Source organism: Zootoca vivipara, chromosome 7 (assembly GCF_963506605.1).
Source record: "Zootoca vivipara chromosome 7, rZooViv1.1, whole genome shotgun sequence".
In the NCBI taxonomy this organism is placed as follows: domain Eukaryota; kingdom Metazoa; phylum Chordata; class Lepidosauria; order Squamata; family Lacertidae; genus Zootoca; species Zootoca vivipara.
In genome coordinates, this window is record NC_083282.1 from 31,414,733 (window position 1) to 31,434,866 (window position 20,134).

General features: G+C 44.5%; 1 protein-coding gene across 1 annotated transcript in view; it reads right to left on the minus strand.

Moving 5' to 3' along the window:
• Positions 1–994: 994 nt before the first annotated feature.
• Positions 995–20,134, minus strand: part of TNNI3K (TNNI3 interacting kinase) — a 146,096-nt gene continuing 126,956 nt past the window's right edge. Inside the window, exons 22-25 of the mRNA XM_035122872.2 lie at positions 19,904–19,963; positions 16,129–16,298; positions 4,510–4,589; positions 995–1,913 (exon numbers count right to left, since the gene is read on the minus strand). Coding sequence (XP_034978763.1) covers positions 1,837–1,913; positions 4,510–4,589; positions 16,129–16,298; positions 19,904–19,963 — 387 coding nt within the window. The 3' untranslated portion in view covers positions 995–1,836. The remainder of the gene's footprint in view (positions 1,914–4,509; positions 4,590–16,128; positions 16,299–19,903; positions 19,964–20,134) is intronic.

Consider the following 20,134-nt stretch of genomic DNA (forward strand, 5'->3'; position numbering starts at 1 on the left):
TCCCTGGGAAAAAGAGGAGCACTGCAATCTCCTTCCTGCTACACAACAGAGCTTCCTAGCCCAAATCCCTTATCTAGGGCCAATGGGAGCAATATACCATTGAGACTTCCTGCTTGCTTCTCTTGCCTGCTGTGCCACACACACACACACACACACACACACACACACACACACACACAGAGAGAGAGAGAGAGAGAGAGAGCCAAATGCTCCTGCACAGGCTGGTGGCTGTGGAACACAAGACAATGCTTTATTCTGAGTTATTCCATTAGTCCATCTAGTAGGTGCCAGACTTTGGTCTCCTAACCTTCAGCAGCACGCCATGTGAGGCTACAATTCAGCTCCCCTGCCCCCCCCCTCATGCTCCGTTCTACAGCCTTGTTGTGGCATCCCCTGCAGCAGGGCACCTAGTGTGACTGCACTGGTCATGCTACCCCAAAACCATGTCGTCGTTCTGCAGGTTACAACCCTAATACCAGCAGTTAGGCTTTAGTGCTTTGTTCAACAATGGGCTCCTTGCCAGGGCACAGACAGTGACAGCAAGGAGCCCATTGATGCCCACCACTGGGATGCAGCCAAGTGTCTAACTAAATAATAAAAAGGGTCTTCTATTGCTTCCTAAAAATGAATAGATCCCATTTGAATGCTACCTTCTTTGCAGCTTTTTTGCACATTTACATGAGTGGCCTACTCACATGAGCAGCATAGTGTCAGAGGAAACAGCTTATGGGAGCTTGGAAACAGGAAGTAAATAAAATTGCACTAAAAGATGGGAAGCTCTTTACCTGCTTTGGTCTGACTGCCTCCTCACTTCTTCTGAAGGCTGCACACGCAAGGTAGGCTCTATATATTTTGAACTTTATGAAGAGGCTCAATGACTGTGGCTCAATCCAAAGAGAATTAATCATCAGGCTGATTCAATCTATACAATCGCAACTTTGGCTCTCTCTAGTCCCCTGAGGTGGGCAAGGGAATAAAGAACCCTGGCCTCATTTACACAATTGTTTTATTGTTGAGCTATGCAAAACTCAAATGAACATTCAAGAGAGGATTAACATAATGTGTTAAACTGGCAACTTTAAACAGAACGGCCACAGAAAGACAAGCCCGGTCTCTTGGCACCAACCAGCTGATTAAACTGAATAATACAACTTTAAACTACACTGCATTCCAGTAAGACTCCAAGGTATCCACAACATATCTGTACCTGAACTTCTCACTGAATTAGTTGGGTGCTTTGAGATGCATCAAGCCAAGAAGCCCTGGAAGATATAGACAGCGTTAGATAGAGGACCATACAGCATTCCGGAACCACTAGCCTAGGCTTCAACAAGAGATGAGACCCAGGGATTTGTAGCTGAAAGAGAAGGAGAGGAGGTTATCCCATGGGACATGATGCTGAGCAATCTATTTTCTCCATTAAGCTTGAGGTGAGAAAGGCAGGGTAATTGTTACACCGTGGGAAGCCCCCAAATCGGGACCTCCCAGAGTGTAACAATTACCTTTCCCTCCCAACTCATGGGTAATGAATAAAAAAAATATTCCAGTCTCTGATTATGTTCCCTGGCATGGATGCAGTATATCCCAAGGGCAAGCTTGGTACAACCCCAAACTTCGATGGATTTATTTCCTCCCCACACCGCCTATAAATTGCTGGCACAGAAAGAGAATGGTTGAAGAATAATTTATGATGGAAGCATTAGCTATCAGTAAATAAGCTAGCCAACGTGGGGCTCTTTGATGTAACATATGATGACTGGGAGCTGCGTTGACACCAGGAAGAATCGTTGCTGCCGCTTCGTGGAGAAACTCTCGACAAGTAGATGGTTCCTGCTGTCAGGCACTGTCTTCAAAGCTGCCGCTGTTGCTGCAGGAATGAAATCGCATTGTACTCATGGGATCTGAGACATAACCTGTGGAAGGCAAAGAGTAGCTCAGGGGAGCGAGTCACAAACGCCATTCAGCCCAGCAAACCCTTCTCCCTCCCCTCTCCACTTCCAGCAGGCCTCTGCATTTATGAAGGTAAAAAAGGGATGTTTTCGCTAACTAAATAAGCAATGCACAGATTTGCTCCCAGGAAAATGTGTTTCGGGCAAATCTCTTTGCTACCTGAGATGCCCAAGTTGAATGCCATTCTCTGAAGGAAAATGCTAGTAGGCGAAATATGAAATACAGATACGCAGGCCATTCACATGCAGTGTAGTCACAATAGCCATTTAAACTGGTGGCCTACGCAAAATGGGAACCAAGGTATTTAAATACACTGTCACATTTCTATTTGATTTTTAAATATACCTATTTTGACCTTGAATGGGGGATCCAACAGTCAACAATAAGCAGCCTGCCAGAAATAATTGTGCCCTTAATCCTGGGCAATTATCATGACAATAGCTGCTACTGCAAGTACCAGGTTGTCTATTAAGGACTATTATTATTCCTTTACCATCTGGGCCACTGGTCAGATGTGATTGCTACTATTATTCTTCTGCTATAATATTTGTCAGCCTAGCCTAGTCATTAACAATGCAATCCTATGCATGCCTGCTTAGAAGTAAACCCATTTGAGTTTAACGGGACTATCCACCCCACCCCCTGGGAAGAGTGTACAGGGTTGCAGCCTGCCTTTCTAAACATCAGGGTAATATTATATGGAGATATTATGTACAAATGCCAAAAGGTTAAGAGAAAAAGTATACAGTACTTTCGAAAGTTTGCGGAGGGAAGCGGGGCCCAATTCTAACACCAAGACTACAGTCCCTATAGTACGTTATGTACCATAATTTGGCACCTGCCCTAAAAGGCTGCAATATTCAGCACTGGGATATAACAAAAGAGCACAACTCAGCACAAAGGAATGAAAACTAGCATTGAGGACCCTGGGTGAGAGGCGGGGAAGGGGGGATCTCACAGGGTGAGAGGCTGTGGGAAGAGAAGGATGGTCCCAGGTGAGAGCTGTGAGGGTTCACCTGTTTGTGTATGGGATAAAAGTTAAGATATAGCAGTGTGAGAGAATCTTGTACTTTTCTATCTCTTTCCTTTTAATCTTTCTTTCCTTGTTATTATTCTTTCTAGATCAGTTCGTTGTTTTTAGTGTATCATGAATAAATGTCAACAAAACTTTTCAAAGAAAGAATGAAAAGAAAAGAAAACTAGCATTGAGGAGCCGTGGCTCAAAACAAGAACATTTCCAGGGGTCTTCAAGTGATGCTCAGCTTATGTAACTCCAGCCTTAAAAACCTGTCAAACTTGTCTTCAAATCCCAAGCTCATTGATGCAGGTGGAACTCTCTCTCGCTCACACACACAACCCAGAAGCTCTTGCCCTCTCAGTGAGAATCATGCATTCCTACAAGGCTCAGTAGTGTGTGGAAATCAATATGTGACATAGTAATGTGAAGCTGGCAACACATCTCTGAGCAAAGATCTGCAGCAAGCTCCGGAATTTTGCATTATAGGAGTCTTTCATTGGAATAAGACACTTATTGGAAGTCTTAACATTACTGTTTCTTATCCTATTAGGGCTTCCTATTACTTTCTATTATACTTTCAAATATTATGCAGATGACTTCCTGAAATGCTCCAGGTTTGGTATCTGCGATTGATATCCTCACACCCCAGCAGGGTCCAAACACTGACCCCTGCCTGTCATTGACCCCCCCTTCCCCTGCTAACCACTGAGCTCCAGCACCCACCAACTGGCTTGCTGACACCACTTTGTTTTGGCGTCAATCAAGGGTGCAATATAAAAACAATCTGGTGGGTGTCACAAAAATTCAGCAGTCCTATATGTTATTATTTTAATGATGATGATGATGATAAATGGGGTTTTTTTAAATAAATAAATAACATTTTTGTTCTGGCCATTATTCTGCTTGCCCCACAATGCTCTGCTATGCTCAAGTTTCATAGGAAAAATAAAATGTCAGCGTGGGATGCTTCCACTCCTTAGTTAAGAAGAAAAACCTGATACTCTGTGGGCTACAAGGCAAGTTTGCTTTTGAACCATGAAGGGGACACCCAAATGAGAAGGGGGCCTGCCAAGGACACTTTGCCAAAGGCTCTCTCAAACTGGTCTTACAATGAGCACTTGACAAAGAATTGCAACCAATCAGAGCTTCCCACAAGTGTACCTAAATGACACCTATGTTTGCAGACATGTTCACATCTCACAGTTTAGAGGTACAGTTCACATTTCACAAATGTGTGAGTTTAGAGGTACAGTTAAAACTTTTTCAGTGCAAAATGGCTCTCCAGTGGTGGCAGGAATCACAACAATCTCCCTGGAGGGCCTAAGGTGTGGTTAAAGTTTTTCCCGAGTCTTGGGGAAACTTATCACATGCCTCATTTCTACAATCAGTAATAGAAACATTTCCAGATCTTATTACCAAAGCTGACAGTTTGCTATTTTCAGTGTACTTCCAATTTTTGTGTGTGTGCCAGTTTCATCCCAAAGAAAATGGATTTGCCCATAAATAGAACTTATCTTTGTTACATCTGAGGGACCTCTTACCATTTCGGTCAATAGGCGGGTACTGGAAATTTCTCCTCATTTCTTCCAGAGAAAGACCTTGAGAAGGGTGCTGTCCAGTGCTGTAAAAATGACAGGATGTCTTCATTATAGATGACTGAATATGTTATCTTTGTAATATTAGAGGTTTCCTACAGAAACAACATCCTTTAAAAAAAAACACCAGCGGAAAACACACCCGTGCGTTTTAGAAGAAGCAATTGCACAGGAAGAAAAATAACATGGATGGCGAAGGAATACATTTCCAGAACAACTCCTTCTCAAAATCTTGAGTTTTGTTCTACAATGCTTTCGACCTGAAGAACAATTCTAGGTGACAATTCCAATATACCATAAATAATGTATCTGCCCCAGTACTATCAGGTTCGTGCATGCTAATTCCTTTGTGAAAGAGAACATCACCCTTCGGACGCAAATCCAAATGTTGCTCACTGAAAATATGTCCCTTTATCCTTGGAAGCAATCAGGTTAAGACTGCCTGTACCAGCTGTTCTCAAATGATGGGCTAGCAGATACCGAGTACGCCCAGAGAGTGTGAAAAAGCGCCTCAAACTGCACATTAATACCCAGAGGATTCATAACAATATGTCTCTACTTGTTCATGGTAAGGTATGCAGTTATCTGAGGTGCTTTAAAAAAACAAGAGCTTCAAAGAATTTGTTGCCAAGTTGTGGCTGAAAGGACAAGCTCAAGATCATTCCCAGCAATGTACCTTCCTTGGTGATTTTGATAAGGGCAATTTCTAACTGATGGCAGGTAAGAGATTTATTTATTGGTTTGGCATATATTTTCCCTTTCCCTGGTGAAAAAAACTGAAGCTTTGTTCCTAAGTGTACCTTCCTGGAAGTACACATAGGACTTGCTGCCAGTAAATATACCTGTAACTGTGGAGCCTGTATGGATTTGCACTGTTGATATTTTCCCTTTCCCTCTCATTTTAGCAAACTCTAATATCACCTATTTATTCTGGATAAAATGTGCCTTTCCCCCCCCCTTTACGTAATATCATTGCCCAAATACAATGACATTTCCCCCTTCATAATACTCCCTTCCAAGTCTCATCAAAGCAGTTGCTATGGAAAACTGACCATGTTGCCTTCATTAATGTCGCAACACTTTCACCCATCCCTATACCTACCTTGGTTAGAATATTATACTCGAATTACAGTATGCAATACTATCTGTCTGTCAGTCCATCTAGCTATCTGGAGAGTGGTGAGAATGCTGAAAATTAAAGTAAGGGTTATTAATTGGATCCAAGTAGCCAGTTCGGGCAAGTCTGATGTTTTGTGTGCACTCAGTAGGATTGATTGATAGATAGACTGTGGTTTTGAGCAGGAGAAGCTCAAAGATACTCTTCTTTAAATTCTGGCCACAAAAGCCATTTAACTAGCTAGCAACATTCACCAACAAATGGACCGCTATTTCAAAGAAGAGTGTTCTGAAATATAGTAAGCCCTCAACTTACATGGGGGTTACGTTCCTGGGATCATGCCTAAAGCCAAAACACATTGGGTGCAATGGTGGGTGGGATTGCCAAAGTCTTTTCTCCTGGATGCTAGCTCCTTTCCACCACCCCTTTCTAATCCTCCCCCCCAAGTGATAAAGCTGAATGTGCACACGTCAAATGTGGATAAATTGTAGGTTTCCTGTGCAGCATGGGTGGGATTCGCCTACTGAACCCTTTCAGGGAAAACCCTGTGCAAGGGTTTCCATTTGAGCAATGGAACTTTCTCCTCTCCTTGCCACATGCCCCCCCCCCCAATTTGGTGGTGGTGGTGGGGAAGGGTTGGGAGAGCCCCAGAACAGCATGCAGGGAGAGGGGGATTGTTTCATCTGGCAAGCTGATATGTTTGCACAGGTGGAACATTCATCGCACTGCAATGTTGAATTCCACCCCATGATTCTTAATACTATGATTGTTCAGAGAAGGCATTCGGCTTTAATCCCAGTCCCATTTATAACCCTGAAACCAAATGCCCATACAATGCAATGTGAGACACAAGATGGTCCCTGTCCATGTAATGTATAACCTGCAACTCTACTCTAGTGGCTAGTGGAGGAGGAAATCCACATTGTTAGAGCTGCAGGGTCCCTCCTGAATTGAAATGGCTTCTTCATTTATTAGCCTAATTCAATCCATTTATTCATTCATGCTATGTGGAGTGTCTCTGTCACTAATCCAGCTCCACATTTACCTAAATGAAAACTAATGTATGGTTCCTAAACTGTGCTCAAGCAACAAAATCTAATGGGGGCCAAGGTCAAACGCAGAGCTCGCCATCAACCCAGCATTAATATTAGTCAACGTGGCTGTCAGACATAAGGCATTGCCTCAAACTCTATACACACAAACACTTCATGATTTCTGGGTCAGGCTATTGCTTTGCAGGGGCACCATTTAGCAACACTGTTTGAACTGCCAGCTTAGATTGCTGATAAACTGGGAAGAATGTAGAAAATGACTAAGGTGTACAGCTTCGGGATGCATCTATTATATCAAGGCAGGCAAAGGCGGGCAAATACCAGGTAAAAAGGCAGAAAGAAGCAATTCACACATTCAATCATAACACGTAGAAGACAAACATGTCTGTGATACCAACTTTTTTTAAAAACAACAACATGAAAATATCTTCATTTTTGTTAGGGCAAATATACTGGATTTTCTCCTACAGGGGTGTCATCCAAGGAAATGCATGCAAATAATTTGTACAACAAATTCTGCTACATCAGAAGGTGGGAAACTGGTATGTGCTCAGAACTCAGAGCATCAAGCCATGCTGGCTTTTCTTCTAATCTTAATATGGATGTTTGAGAACTCCAGACTGACCTGATTTGTTTGAGATTCTGCTGACTTATTCAGAGTGTTGTCCAAGAGCCAGTGAGATATGGGGGAAAGGAGAAACATCAGCGGCTGCTTGGTGCTTCTGCCTCATTTACTTTTGTATGTGTGTGTGTAAAATATAGGTAAAGGTAAAGGGACCCCTGACCATTAGGTCCAGTCGTGGACGACTCTGGGGTTGCGGCACTCATCTCGCTTTACTGGCCAAGGGAGCCGGTGTACAGCATCCGGGTCATGTGGCCAGCATGACGAAGCCGCTTCTGGCGAACACCTATTTATCTACTTGCACTCTGAAGTGCTTTCGAACTGCTAGGTTGGCAGGAGCTGGGACCGAGCAATAGGAGCTCACCCTGTTATGGGGATTCGAACCACTGACCTTCTGATCAGCAAGCCCTAGGCTCTGTGGCTTAGACCACAGTGCCACCCACGTCCCACGTGTAAAATATAAGCCTGCCCTAATGGCTGCTTCGTGGGCTGCAGCTGTCACATTTCCACAGCCCAAGTTGCCTTAAAAATGGCTGGGCTCAGACTTGGCCACCACTGGTGGGAGCATCCTGTATTAAGAGCTCCACTCAGGACTTTCCTGCTAGCAGAAGTGTAGAAGCAACTATTAATGCTTCCCCCGCCCCCTCTCACACTGTTCCAGAGAGCTGAGGGGGAATCCGCAAAAGTCACTTCCCCCGCTATTGGCGAGATCTCCACCCACCACTGGATCAGAAGCCTCCTGTGGATGCATCCATTCTAGCCCTGGAAAGCAATGTCTGGATCCAACCCATTAAACATGCAATGGGAATCCTGAAATGAGTGGCTTGCCAGGAAGACATTCTGGCAGTTATCACAAAGATTTAAGGAATATGAACATGTTCTGCTTCCTATATGCCATCACTTTGTCCTGCTGTAGTGTGATCAAGAAACCACATGTGGGAAGCTCACTTCTGGGAAGATTAGGTACCTGTGATGTGGAATGCATTTGCCAGAGATTCTGGAGAGCTGCTGCAAGTCAGAGTAGGCAGTACTGAGACAGATGGACAAAGAGGTATAACCATGTAGGTGGTTGACGTTTGATGTTTCCCCCCTTATTAAAGGTGAGAACCAGGTGGAAGGCAATCCAGATTCCCTGTGGCACCAATTCGCTTTTATTTTCATCTTTCAGTGTGGGATAAATGCTGCCTTCCTGACTTCACGCAGCTTGCTTAGGAGGCCTGGGGAATGGTCAGCTTTGCAGCTCTGGGCCCCATAACCAATGGGTACTTCCAAGGGCAGAAAGATTATCAGGGCCACGGACATACAGTTAGAAATAAACAACTCCACAATCCATCTCTTAAAAGCACACCCTGAAGTGTAGGATTTTCGCACAGAAACTTAACTGAAACGAAACTCTAGCTGGGGAATAGGTAATCCAATATGCCAAAGGTTCCCATAGGAACACCACATCTTTTATTTATACCTGCTTGGAACAGCTGCCTCATTTGGAGTCTGGCTTGTTGAAAGTGCAGGCGGCAGCCCCGAAAGCTGAGCGGCTGCAGACTAGTCTCCCCGCTGCTAGACAAGCTTCTTGGTGCTCTCGAGCCCCACTGCCTTTCAGTGGTTATTGGCTTCTCATGGTTCATTAAAGACCTTCATGTGGCATTTTAAAGTCTCTCTCTCTCTCTCTCTCTCTCTCTCTCTCTCTCTCTCTCTCTCTCTCTCTCTCTCTCTCTCGTGCTCAGAAACATCCCTTCCATCTCCTGTCCTTGTAAAGCCATAGGATAATCTGTGTGTTGGGCTGGAGGGGGGTGGGGAGTGAAGCTCCCTTCTTCACCTGTGTGCCTGTTGCGCTCTGTCTGAGAGACACACCTGTGGAGGGTGTAAAGATCATTCCCAGATTCCTCTCATTAGCACTGAGCCACTGGCCATGGCTCCAAGGCTTGAAAAAAAACAGCAGCAAGATGATTAGCGAGCCTGCTGTATTATTGCATGAGGCTGCCGGTGGAGAGGTGGATGTGGCGTGCAATTTCAAAGAGAGCATCAGTGCAAATCTGGGACAACTTCTCTGCTGTGGCCTTCTCAATCTCTCCCCCCGCCCCCCGCCCTCCCACATTTGCTTAAGGTCTGAAAGATGGCAGGGTTGTTCTTTTTTTAGATCAACAATGCTTGGTGCTTTTGCAGTAATTAAAATTAAGAGGAAACTGGGCTACGCAGAAGAAGAAGAAGAAGAAGAAGAAGAAGAAGAAGAAGAAGAAGAAGAAGAAGAAGAAGAAGAAGAAGAAGAAGAAGAAGAAGAAGAAGAAGAAAGGCTTGCTGAGCACTTAGGAGCATAACAACAGACTGCAAAGGTTTTATCAGGTGGGCTGTGCAACATGGATACTCCGTGGAAAAGGCTGATGTTCTCGCGCATGTGCAGCATGATAGCTGAGAGCTAATCAAAGAATCATGGGCTCAAGATTCTTTAGCCAGGTTAAAAAGTTGTGTAAGAAGGAACACAGCAAGGCTATAAAAACTGTAGAGAAAGCAGGTCACGGAACCATGGCCATGGGAAAAGTCTTCATGCACTTATTTTTGAGGGAAAGATGCAGAACAGGCCCTTTCAGACCTTTCTAGCAATTGGGTGTCTTTGGTTAACCACTATCCCAAGTTTCAGCAGCGACTTAGGTCATAATCCTTGTTTGCAAGCTCCTCTGAAAGCAATTACTATACAATCCATTACTTGGATCCTAATTTTAACTCTGTGAGTGGAACAGAAGACCACACAGAGGATACATGTAACAAACACAACTTAAATACGGAAGGTTATGGAGGGGAAAGCCACACTGCAAGCCCATGCTGCTCACAGCAGACTAAGCAACTCGCTGTGCCCAAGAGCTGACACAGACAAATCCTGGTATGGCAAGCCAGAGGGGTCAAACACTACCGTGCATGTTTGCAGAATGGAGTTCATGTTTGCAGAATGGAATCCAGCCTCACGCTTTCCTTCGCAGCTCCCTGCACCCACTGAACACCTGCTCCTCAAAACCCATGGGACCCTGATGGTGGACCACTAATGGAGGTGATGCAAGCCTTCCCTCAGGAAAGCATTACACAATCCAGGAAGCTCAACTGCTCACCTGCCTCTAGGCATCTCAAGTGCGTACCTGCCATGCCTCAGGTGGTGGTGGAAGAAACAAAGAGCAGGGTCCCCTAGTACTGATCTAACTGGTTAGGGGGTTATATGGAAAGGGTGTGCCTTAAGGAAAGGAGGCTCATTCATTCATTCATGGCAGGGATAGGGAACCTGTGGTTCTCTAGATGTTGCTCCCATCAGCCCCACTAAGCATGGCCCGTGTTCAAGGATGATGGGATTTGTGTGGTCCAGCAACATCCAGCGGACCACAGGTTCCCCACCCCCCTGATTCATGGAGTAACAATAAGGTTAAGGTCATGCCACCACAGACAGTACGTAGTTGAATTTTGAGCTCTCTCGCTTACCATTCCAGAGCTGGGTCAGTGGTGGCAGCCATGGAGGGTGGGGCAATGTAACCTTTGAAGTGTGTGTGAGAGAGAGTTAAGTGACACGATCTCAAGTTACTTTTCCCTTCCCAATTTCACAAAGAGTTGGTTGAGTTCAGTGTTCAGATACACAAGAAATACGTGACTGTGCCCAAACACTTCAAGGCTACATCTATCAGCCCAGAGCTGATACTCAGTTGGGTTAAGAAGTGGCTGTTGGTTTTTAAATGTCCTAGGAGAAAAAAATAATAACCTGAGTTGAGTTCTGTGGTTTGAAAACAGATTCCCCCCTCCCTCCACTTGGACTGCCTTCAGTGAATTTGCTTGCATAAACCTTGAAGAGTCTTTTGAAAATATTTATGTATTTTTTCTTTAAAAAATCATTAGCCATGATTCCAGGACACTGACACTCTTTTTTCAAGGAGCAGAAAGGAGCTGTGTTACTAAGACAGGACTTTGCAGAAACTTAATTAGTCTTTGGGGATATTATTTACTTCACAAGATGGGGAAGAAAACAAAGGTCTGTCACCAGCTAACACAGCTGAACTCCATTCATAGCTTCTGGGTTCGATTAAAGATTCTCTCTCTCTTCTTCTTCTTTATGCTTTCAAGGTCTCTTTTGCGGAACTTGACAGGATAATAGAATCAGATTTGTTGAATTCCGCTAAACTGTAAAGTAACGTGTCATCAGCTTCACTTACTTCTCAAATATTTTTCTGTGGTGGAGCTCATTAATCTATCCCTGCTCGCACATAAAACCATGAAACCAAAAGGGCAACTCAATCAGTTATCCAAGTGACAGGAAGTTAAACATTTAGCATGACTGCATACTATGACTGGCCACTGTCAGCAAAGGGCAGACAGCCTGTGTAAAGCCTGTCTTTCCACCTTTGGATGCAGAGTGCAGATCCCCTAAGAGGTTACAACTTTTTAGCTCAGAGAAAAGGTGAATAAGAGAGTTTGGATTTGATATCCCGCTTTATCACTACCCTAAGGAGTCTCAAAGCGGCTAACATTCTCCTTTCCCTTCCTCCCCCTTAACCACTACACCACGCTGGCTCTCATACATACACGCTGGTTGTGTATACAACCATGTATGGCATAGCTGCCAAGTCTCCCATTTTTCGCGGGAAACCCCTGGATTTTAATCTGTTTCCCGCTGTTATCCCGGATAGAAAAAAATCCCGGAAATCCCCCGGATTTCCTACCTGCCAGGGAGGCTCCATTTCGGTGCCGCTCTGCCCATGTCTGGGCACCGGAAATCAGGCAGAGCAGCACCGGAAGTCGCTTCTACGCATGTTTGGACATGCGTAGAAGCGACTTCCGTTGCCACGCCGCTGCTGATCCCGCATTTTTCAGCAGGAGATTTGGCAGCTATGCATGTATGGTGTGGATAAAGTAGAGAAAAAAAAGTTTGCCCTCCCTCTCTCATAATATTAGGGCCATGCCATGTAATGAAGAAGAAAAAAGCTACAAGATTCAGGACAGACAAAGGAAAGCACACAGTGTGAAGCTAAACTATGGAATTCACTCTCACAAGAGGTAGGGATAATGGCCCCCAGTTTGGATGGCTTTAAGAGAGGATTAGACAAATTCATGGAGGACAAGGCTATCAGTAGCTACTAGCCACAATAGCTGTGTTCTCCCTCCACTGCCTGAGGCAGTAGGCCTAGGATACTAGTTGCTTCTATGATGCTCAGGTTCTGCTTGTCCCCGGGGGCATCTGATGAGCCACAATGAGAACAGGGTGCTGGACTAGATGGTCCTTTGGCCTGATCCAGGAAGGCTGATCTTGTGTTCTTATGATGCAAATCATAATCATTCTTCTAGCTGTGTTAATAAATTAATAATAATAATAACTAAATAAATAAATAATTTATACCCCGCCCTCCCCAGTCAAAACCGGGCTCAGGATGGCTCACACCAATAAAATTACAATAAAACATAAAAAGAAATTAATTAAAATACAGATTAAAATACAGTATTAAAATTTAAAATGCAGCCTCATTTTAAGTAGTCCATAAATCCAAGCCATGAGGGAGGAAAACACAGGGGTCAGACTAAGTCCAACCCAAAGGCCAGGCGGAACAGCTCTGTCTTGCAGGCCCTGCGGAAAGATGACAAATCCCACAGGGCCCTGGTCTCCTGTGAAAGAGCCTTCCACCAAGTTGGGGCCAATTCTGAAAAGGCTCTGGCCCTAGTAGAGGCCAATCTAGCCACCTTATGGCTTGGGATCTCCAGAATATTGTTGTTTGTGGACCTTAAGGTCCTCCGCGGGGCATACCAGGAGAGGCGGTCCCATAGGTATGAGGGTCCCAAGACAAAACATTTTAGGCAGAACCGTAGCTATGGGGCAGATAGCCACAGTGAATTCCCGAGTGAAGCCTCTAGAAGGGAGCCAGTCTCTCTCTCTCTCTCTCTCTCTCTCTCTCTCTCTCTCTCTCTCTCTCTCTCTCTCTCTCTCTCTCTCTCTCTCTGTGTGTGTGTGTGTGTGTGTGTGTGTGTTTGTGTGTGCAAATGCATGTAGAGGAGGTGCCAAACTGGGTTTCTGACCCAGGTGAAATGAAGGCTTGTTTAACTCCTGTTTAGGTCTCCAAACATGCCCCCCCCAATTCCTTCCCACTTTGGTCATCAGCAAGAGCAGGGGTAGGCAACCTAAGGCTCAGGGGCTGGATGCGGCCCTATCACCTTCTCAATCTGGCCCATGGATGGTCCGGGAATCAGCATGTTTTTACAAGAGTTGAATGTGTCCTTTTATTTAAAATGTATCTCTGGGTTATTTGTGGGGCCTGCCTGGTGTTTTTACATGAGTAGAATGTGTGCTTTTATTTAAAAGGCATCTCTGGGTTATTTGGGGGCATAGGAATTAGTTCATCCCACCCCCCCCCCAAAAAAATAGTCTGGCCCCCCACAAGGTCTAAGGGATGGTGGGCCAGCCCATGGCTGAAAAAGGTTGCTGATAATAAGCCTGGTTCTGAAATTTCCTGCTTGAGCAAAACAGAATCAGCTCAGTGAATTATTCTGTTGCTCCATGAGCAACTGCTTCTCCTAATTATTGTTGCTGTTTAAATTTATTAGCCACCTTTCAGCATAAGGTCATAGGATAGATTACAAAAATTTAAAATACAGAATTAAAATACAGTTTAAACCAATTGACAGTCGCAAGAATAGAGTGGGACCATTCTGAGCGTGCCTGATAGACACATAACTGCCAACACACACATAGTTTTCGACTCTGGAAGGGGGCGGAATGGGCTGACGTGTGACTGCCGACGCGCACAATGACTTAGAAAACACACACCCTGTGCAAATGGAGAAATGCCTGTATATTTCACGTGTCAGAGGTGTTTCTTCTGCCTACAGCAGAAACTGCATAATGAAGATGCCAGGCGCACCTCTATGGGGAGGAAATGCTACAACTTGTTAGGCCCAGTCATTCTGAGTTTCCTTACAAAGGAGATTAGTGTGAAGAGAGGACATTTAGACCAAAAGCAGCTTATGACTGCATGAAGAATTGTTGGAGGTTGAGAGACCTGAGTGTGCAAATCTGGGTGTGCAAATCTTGAAATGCATTGGCTCTAAGCCTTTCTGCCTTCCCAATGGTCACTAGCTGCCATTATGTGCATGCAGAAGGGTCTTGCAGACACCAAAAGCTGCTTTCTCTACAGATTCTGACCCAAGTTTTCATCCCCAGCTTAAGTTCCCACAGCATCCATTGGAACACTGTAGCATTATGAACAGAAAGGACTGCATTTACAAGGCGAGCATTGAGCAGGTAATTTCATGCCTCCTTAACTTTGTGCGTGGGTGAGAAGGCAAAAGTAGCTGTGTGTACCTTGCTACTTTGGGTAGCTAAAACAGGGGTGGAGGATGTGGAAAAAAATGCACTGCAGTGGATGTTAGCACATAGAGCAGAATCCCTCTCTCAATCTGTATGTTTTAAAAAATTAAAACCTCAAGAAACTATTGTCATTAGAAAGCTAGGTCATTAATCATCCCAGTGTGTTGTATAATTGAAAAAAACACTGAATCTGCAGAAACCATCTTCATTTTACTTTACATTTTGCCTCTGGGTGACTCTTTTAATGTTCTATTTATAGGACTGGAGTTAGTTAATTTGTATTGCACAGAATTTGAGGGGGGAAACTGTTCTGTAACCCTTTGGGTTATACAGGAACCCATTTCAGCAAGCTAATGAGCTTGGGTGGCGCACTGAGATGAACATTAAATTACAGTAGCAGGGAGGCTGCTGTGATAACTACTTTTCTCGCCCTCTTGGGTATCTATAGTGTAACCTAAATGTGTCACTCGCTCATTCTTTTCATGCAAATCTATTATATGCTGCAGCACAAAAGAGGAATGTGGTATAAGATCCTTCTAACATTTCCATAACCTGCTTGTTTCCAGCTCACTCTTGTTGATCTTTCTTTTAACTGGTGAGCATTAGAAGGGTGCAAGTGGAACATTTATCCAAAGGAGTGTGGAGTACTGCTATTTGTATGGAGTACTGCTGTTTGGGTTTCCTGCCACTCCATTCCATTTCCCCTGGTTTTCTTTTCCTTCCCTCTACCCGTAATACTTAGCCAGCATTTGGTGCCTCCTGAACATGCTCATTCTTCACTAAGCTGTTTTTCGGGTCCAACCCTTTGGGGCTCCCCCCCCCTAAAGATCAGTTATACTTCTGAAAACCTTGCAAACCAGTTTACCAGGACTTTTAGAACTAAGTTTGGGAAATAATCAACTACACATTTTTCTAGCGCTGTTGTAGATTGTGTTGCCAGAGTGACAATTAAGATGCTGGAGTACACAGATTGTGTTTTGTCTCCTCCAAGAAATAAAGAGACTAGTTTTCTTTCTAAACAAAATTTAAAAAATCCTTCCAGTAGCACCTTAGAGACCAACTAAGTTTGTCATAGGTATGAGCTTTCGTGTGCATGCAGGTATCTGAAGAAGTGTGCATGCATACCTATGATAAACTTAGTTGCTCTCTAAGGTGCTACTGGAAGGATTTTTTTAATTTTGTTTTGACTGCGTCAGACCAACACGGCTACCTACCTGTAACTAGTTTTCTTTCTGTGTTGCTTTCAGGTGACATTTCTAGTAGGTGTTAGTAGTTGTCCAAACAGCCGATTATTTAAGTCCCAGGCAAATCTTAGAACCCCATGGGCCAATGAAGGATTCCTCCTTTTACCTTCCTTCCTTCCTTCCTTCCTTCCTTCCTTCCTTCCTTCCTTCCTTCCTTCCTTCCTTCCTTCCTTCCTTCCTTCCTTCCTTCCTTCCTTCTGCATTCTTACCTTTGTGACCAGACAGCATAAGTTCTTGCATTCAAGGCATATTCCAGCTCAAAACGGCTTCGTAAAGCAGCAACATGGCTGCGCCCAGGGCATCCTCGAGCAACCAGGCAATCCGAGGAAGAGGAAGGAGAAAGAGAACCACTGCTGTTGCTAGAGGCTGGTGACATCAGCTGGATTTAACAGAGAGAACACTGTCAATACCCACTTATGAGAACTGTGAAATCTTGCCAGAAAAGCTGACAGCAGCAGAACTCACCATATGTAGTATCTCACAAGTAACTTTGCTCCAGTCCCCAGCTATTTCTACTGCTCTGAACATGCTAGGTTTCAGAAATTGTTGCCAAGAGGATGCTAATCATTGCAGCCTGTTATGTTTTCTGTTCAGGGGACTGAATATGTACTCTCGCATGTATATGCTGTTCCAAGGGTCGGCCAAAGAGAGACCCTTCAACTATCCTCCGACCACACTGGAAGATGGCAGCCTCCCTGGACCCACCACAGCTATGCCATGTGGCAAACGTTGCTCCCTGGACCCTAAGAAGTTATTCCAGCTCCCATCAGCCCCAGCTAGCATAGGCAATGTTCAGGGATGATGGGAGTTTTAGTTCAACAACTCCTAGAAGGTTTTCTTGCATTCCATGATGAAACAGGCAGGTGCAAACCAACAGTCTGTTCTGTTTTGAACAAGCCCAGGGAGTATATTCACATCTTATTTCATGTGGCCAACAAAGATCCTAAAATGTTAGCCTCCCTTTATGACAGCACTTGCTCCTTCAGACTTCACCACTGTGTTGCTCATACGATGGACACAATGTGTTTTAGCTAGCTAAATATCGCTCTTCTTTCTGGATCTTACACAGGCTCACACCCCAGATTTAATCTCATATAAACTGCTGACTATGTATCACAGGAGCTAGCTAGGTCTCCTCTGAGATAGCACAGTTACTTGTGATATACTGCTTCAGGCTGTCAACAAAACAAAACACAAACGTACAGACACACTTTCTTAGAGGCACCTCCACCTACACACAAAGTATCATGCTGCAGCTGGAGCTTGAAAATTGAAATAGATGACTGGAGTCACTGCTCTGACGCTTTGGCTCAAGAGTGGTGATATACTTTGATAGGAGGGGGAAGGAGATGGGGAACTTTCCCCACATGTGCAGCATTGATGCAATTCCAGGCCCTGGTTGCCAAGATCAAGCATGTCTTCTATTTCATCAGCTATCCCAGGGTCCCCAAACTAAGGCCCGGGGGCCAGATGCGGCCCAATCGCCTTCTAAATCCGGCCCACGGACGGTCTGTGAATCAGCATGTTTTTACATGAGTAGTATGTGTTCGTTTATTTAAAATGCATCTCTGGGTTATTTGTGGGGCCTGCCTAGTGTTTTTACAGGAGTAGAATGTGTCCTTTTATTTAAAATGCATCTCTGGGTTATTTGTGGGGCATAGGAATTCATTCATATTTTTTTCCAAAATATAGTCTGGCCCCCCACAAGGTCTGAGGGACAGTGGACAGGCAGGGCAGTCTCAAGCAGGTTGGGCGCCCTGGTGCTGAGGCGCGGAGATCGCTCCGGCACCCCCCCTTGCAGCGCACAGCATGGCTTCCGCGCGGCTTTGTCGCGCAGCGCCCCACCTGCCGGCCCCGCGCCCTGGTGCCCCGCGCCACCGGGACTATACCTAGAGCCGGCCCTGTGGACAGGCCCCCTGCTGGAAAAGTTTGCTGACCCCCGAGCTATCCTCTTGGTTGAAAGCCAAAAGGACTGGGATATTTTTTTTTAGCCATAGACTGTAGTTAAGTTCAACTGACTCAGCTGATTGCTTTAGAAAATACTTGATCTGGTATTTTCTCCCTTCAACATTGTGAAAATTACCTTTTCTGAGGGATGAAGCGTCAGGGCTCAAAGTAAGGAAGGGATTGGCAGGAAGAAGCCCCAGAATTTGTTTTTAAACTGCAGGGTACAGCCCTTGGAAAACCTAGAGCATTGGAGAGCAGTGAGCCTTTGAGCATGATTTTTCTTTAACCACAGCCCATGCCCAAACCAGTGGTGCACTCGAGGCAAGACTTTGGTGTAAAGGGTCAAAGGATCCGTTATGCAGAATGAGCAGGGTTGGCTTGCCACATTTTGAAATAATACACAATGCCACATTAATGTTATTATGGGAAGGGGACCCTCTCAAGTTCAGAATGTAATTCCTTGCATTTGGCATTAGAGAGCATCAGGACAGGATTTCAAGGATGCTTCAGAGCTTGTTTCTTAATGGTGAGTGGCATGGAAATTGCTGCAGTATCACTCCTATGCCACTAAGGTGAAGTGAGAAGCCCTAGAAGATCACATAGGATGACCTGTGGCCATTGTATAGCCATCAACCACATAGTATGAAGCTCCTCGTGGAAGCTAATAAAACTAGTTCAGCAATATTTGGATTCATTCACATTCTGATCTGAAAAATATGCTGAAAGCAAAGGCGTTAGGATGTTGTATGCTAAACCCAAATGCTAGACTGTAAGCCCTTGTAAGCAGGCAAAGTTGATCTTGCTTGTGCTAATTAACTTCTGCTAATCACATTATGTTGATTAAGCTCATTTAGCAAGGACCTTTGGTATGATCTGGAGGCTCACGTCTTGCAAAACTTTTCTTGCATGTCCTAATTGCCAATAACCCTATAACATCAATGTAGACATTTACCCTTTGCACCATTTCAGTTTGTAAAGTTTAGAAGAAGAAAATGCAAAACTAAAGTCAGCAGTGTGAGGGTGGTCGTTTGACCCATTTTGTGACATTATTGATAGGAGTTGGTTGCTCTGGTTTAGAGATGCTCCTGGACAAAGGACACATGGTTCCAGATACCTGTTTTCTGCATTGCTTCTCTTTATGGCAAAATGGGAAACAGACAAGCAACCATTTTCTCCAGGGAGCCAAAGGTAGACATTGTAGTTTGTGAAGTGCACACTCAAAATTTCACATACAAAGCTGCCTAATGCCAAGGGCTGAATTAGATACTACATGAAATTTCAGTGGTGGGTGGGTGGCAGGGGATGGGGATGGGGGAGAGGAAGTTAAATAGCAGACATGGGAACAAAAATATATATGATTGTGCACAGTATGGGAATTGTATTTACTGTATATTCCTGCGTATGAGACTACTTTTTAACCCAGGAAAATCTCCTTAAAAGTCAGGTGTCGTCTTATATGCCGGGTTGTATTTCTTATACAGCGAGTATATCCCAAACTCTATATTTTACCTGGAAAAGTTGGGGGTCATCTTATACGCTCAGTTGTCTTATACGCCAGAATATATTGTATTTATACATATATAGCCCACTTTTCTTCCATCAGGAAACCCCAGCCTGAGTTCATGTGGTCCCCAGCTGCCTTTCATCCAGGCACTGTCCAGACCCACACCTGCAAGGTGGGCACCTTGTGTGCCTTCGATTCATACCCTGGGACCAATGATGTTTCCCCCATGCCATCTTTAACTCTCATTGCTTGTTTCTACAAATGGAGACGAATGAGGACTTCTAACCTTAGGCTCTATTTTTTATGGTGTGATGTCTCTGTTCCTTCAATATTTAAATGGCATTTGTTTCCTGCATCTCCTTCCTATCTCATAGCTAAGATCACAGCTGAGCACATCAGCTTGAGAATGCCAGGCACCATATCTTGCAATATTTCTGGAGTTCCTTCTGTGAGCAACCAGCCCAGCCATCATCACACTCGCTCACAACTATGCATTTATGTTGCTTACTAACTGCGACACGTTCTGCCATTACCTCAATATTGCACAGGCACTCTTCTAATTTGGAGACCACTTCAGAAAATTCAGGCCTTCCCTGCAAATATATAAAGAGAGAACAACAATATAAGTACAAAGAAAATTGAGTCTGTTTTGGTAAAAAACTTTGCCTCCATGAACTTCCTTAACTTGGGATCTAAGCTGAACTGTAGGTAACAGATGAGCCATACTGAATGCTTTCTAACCATCCCATTTCTTACCATTCTGT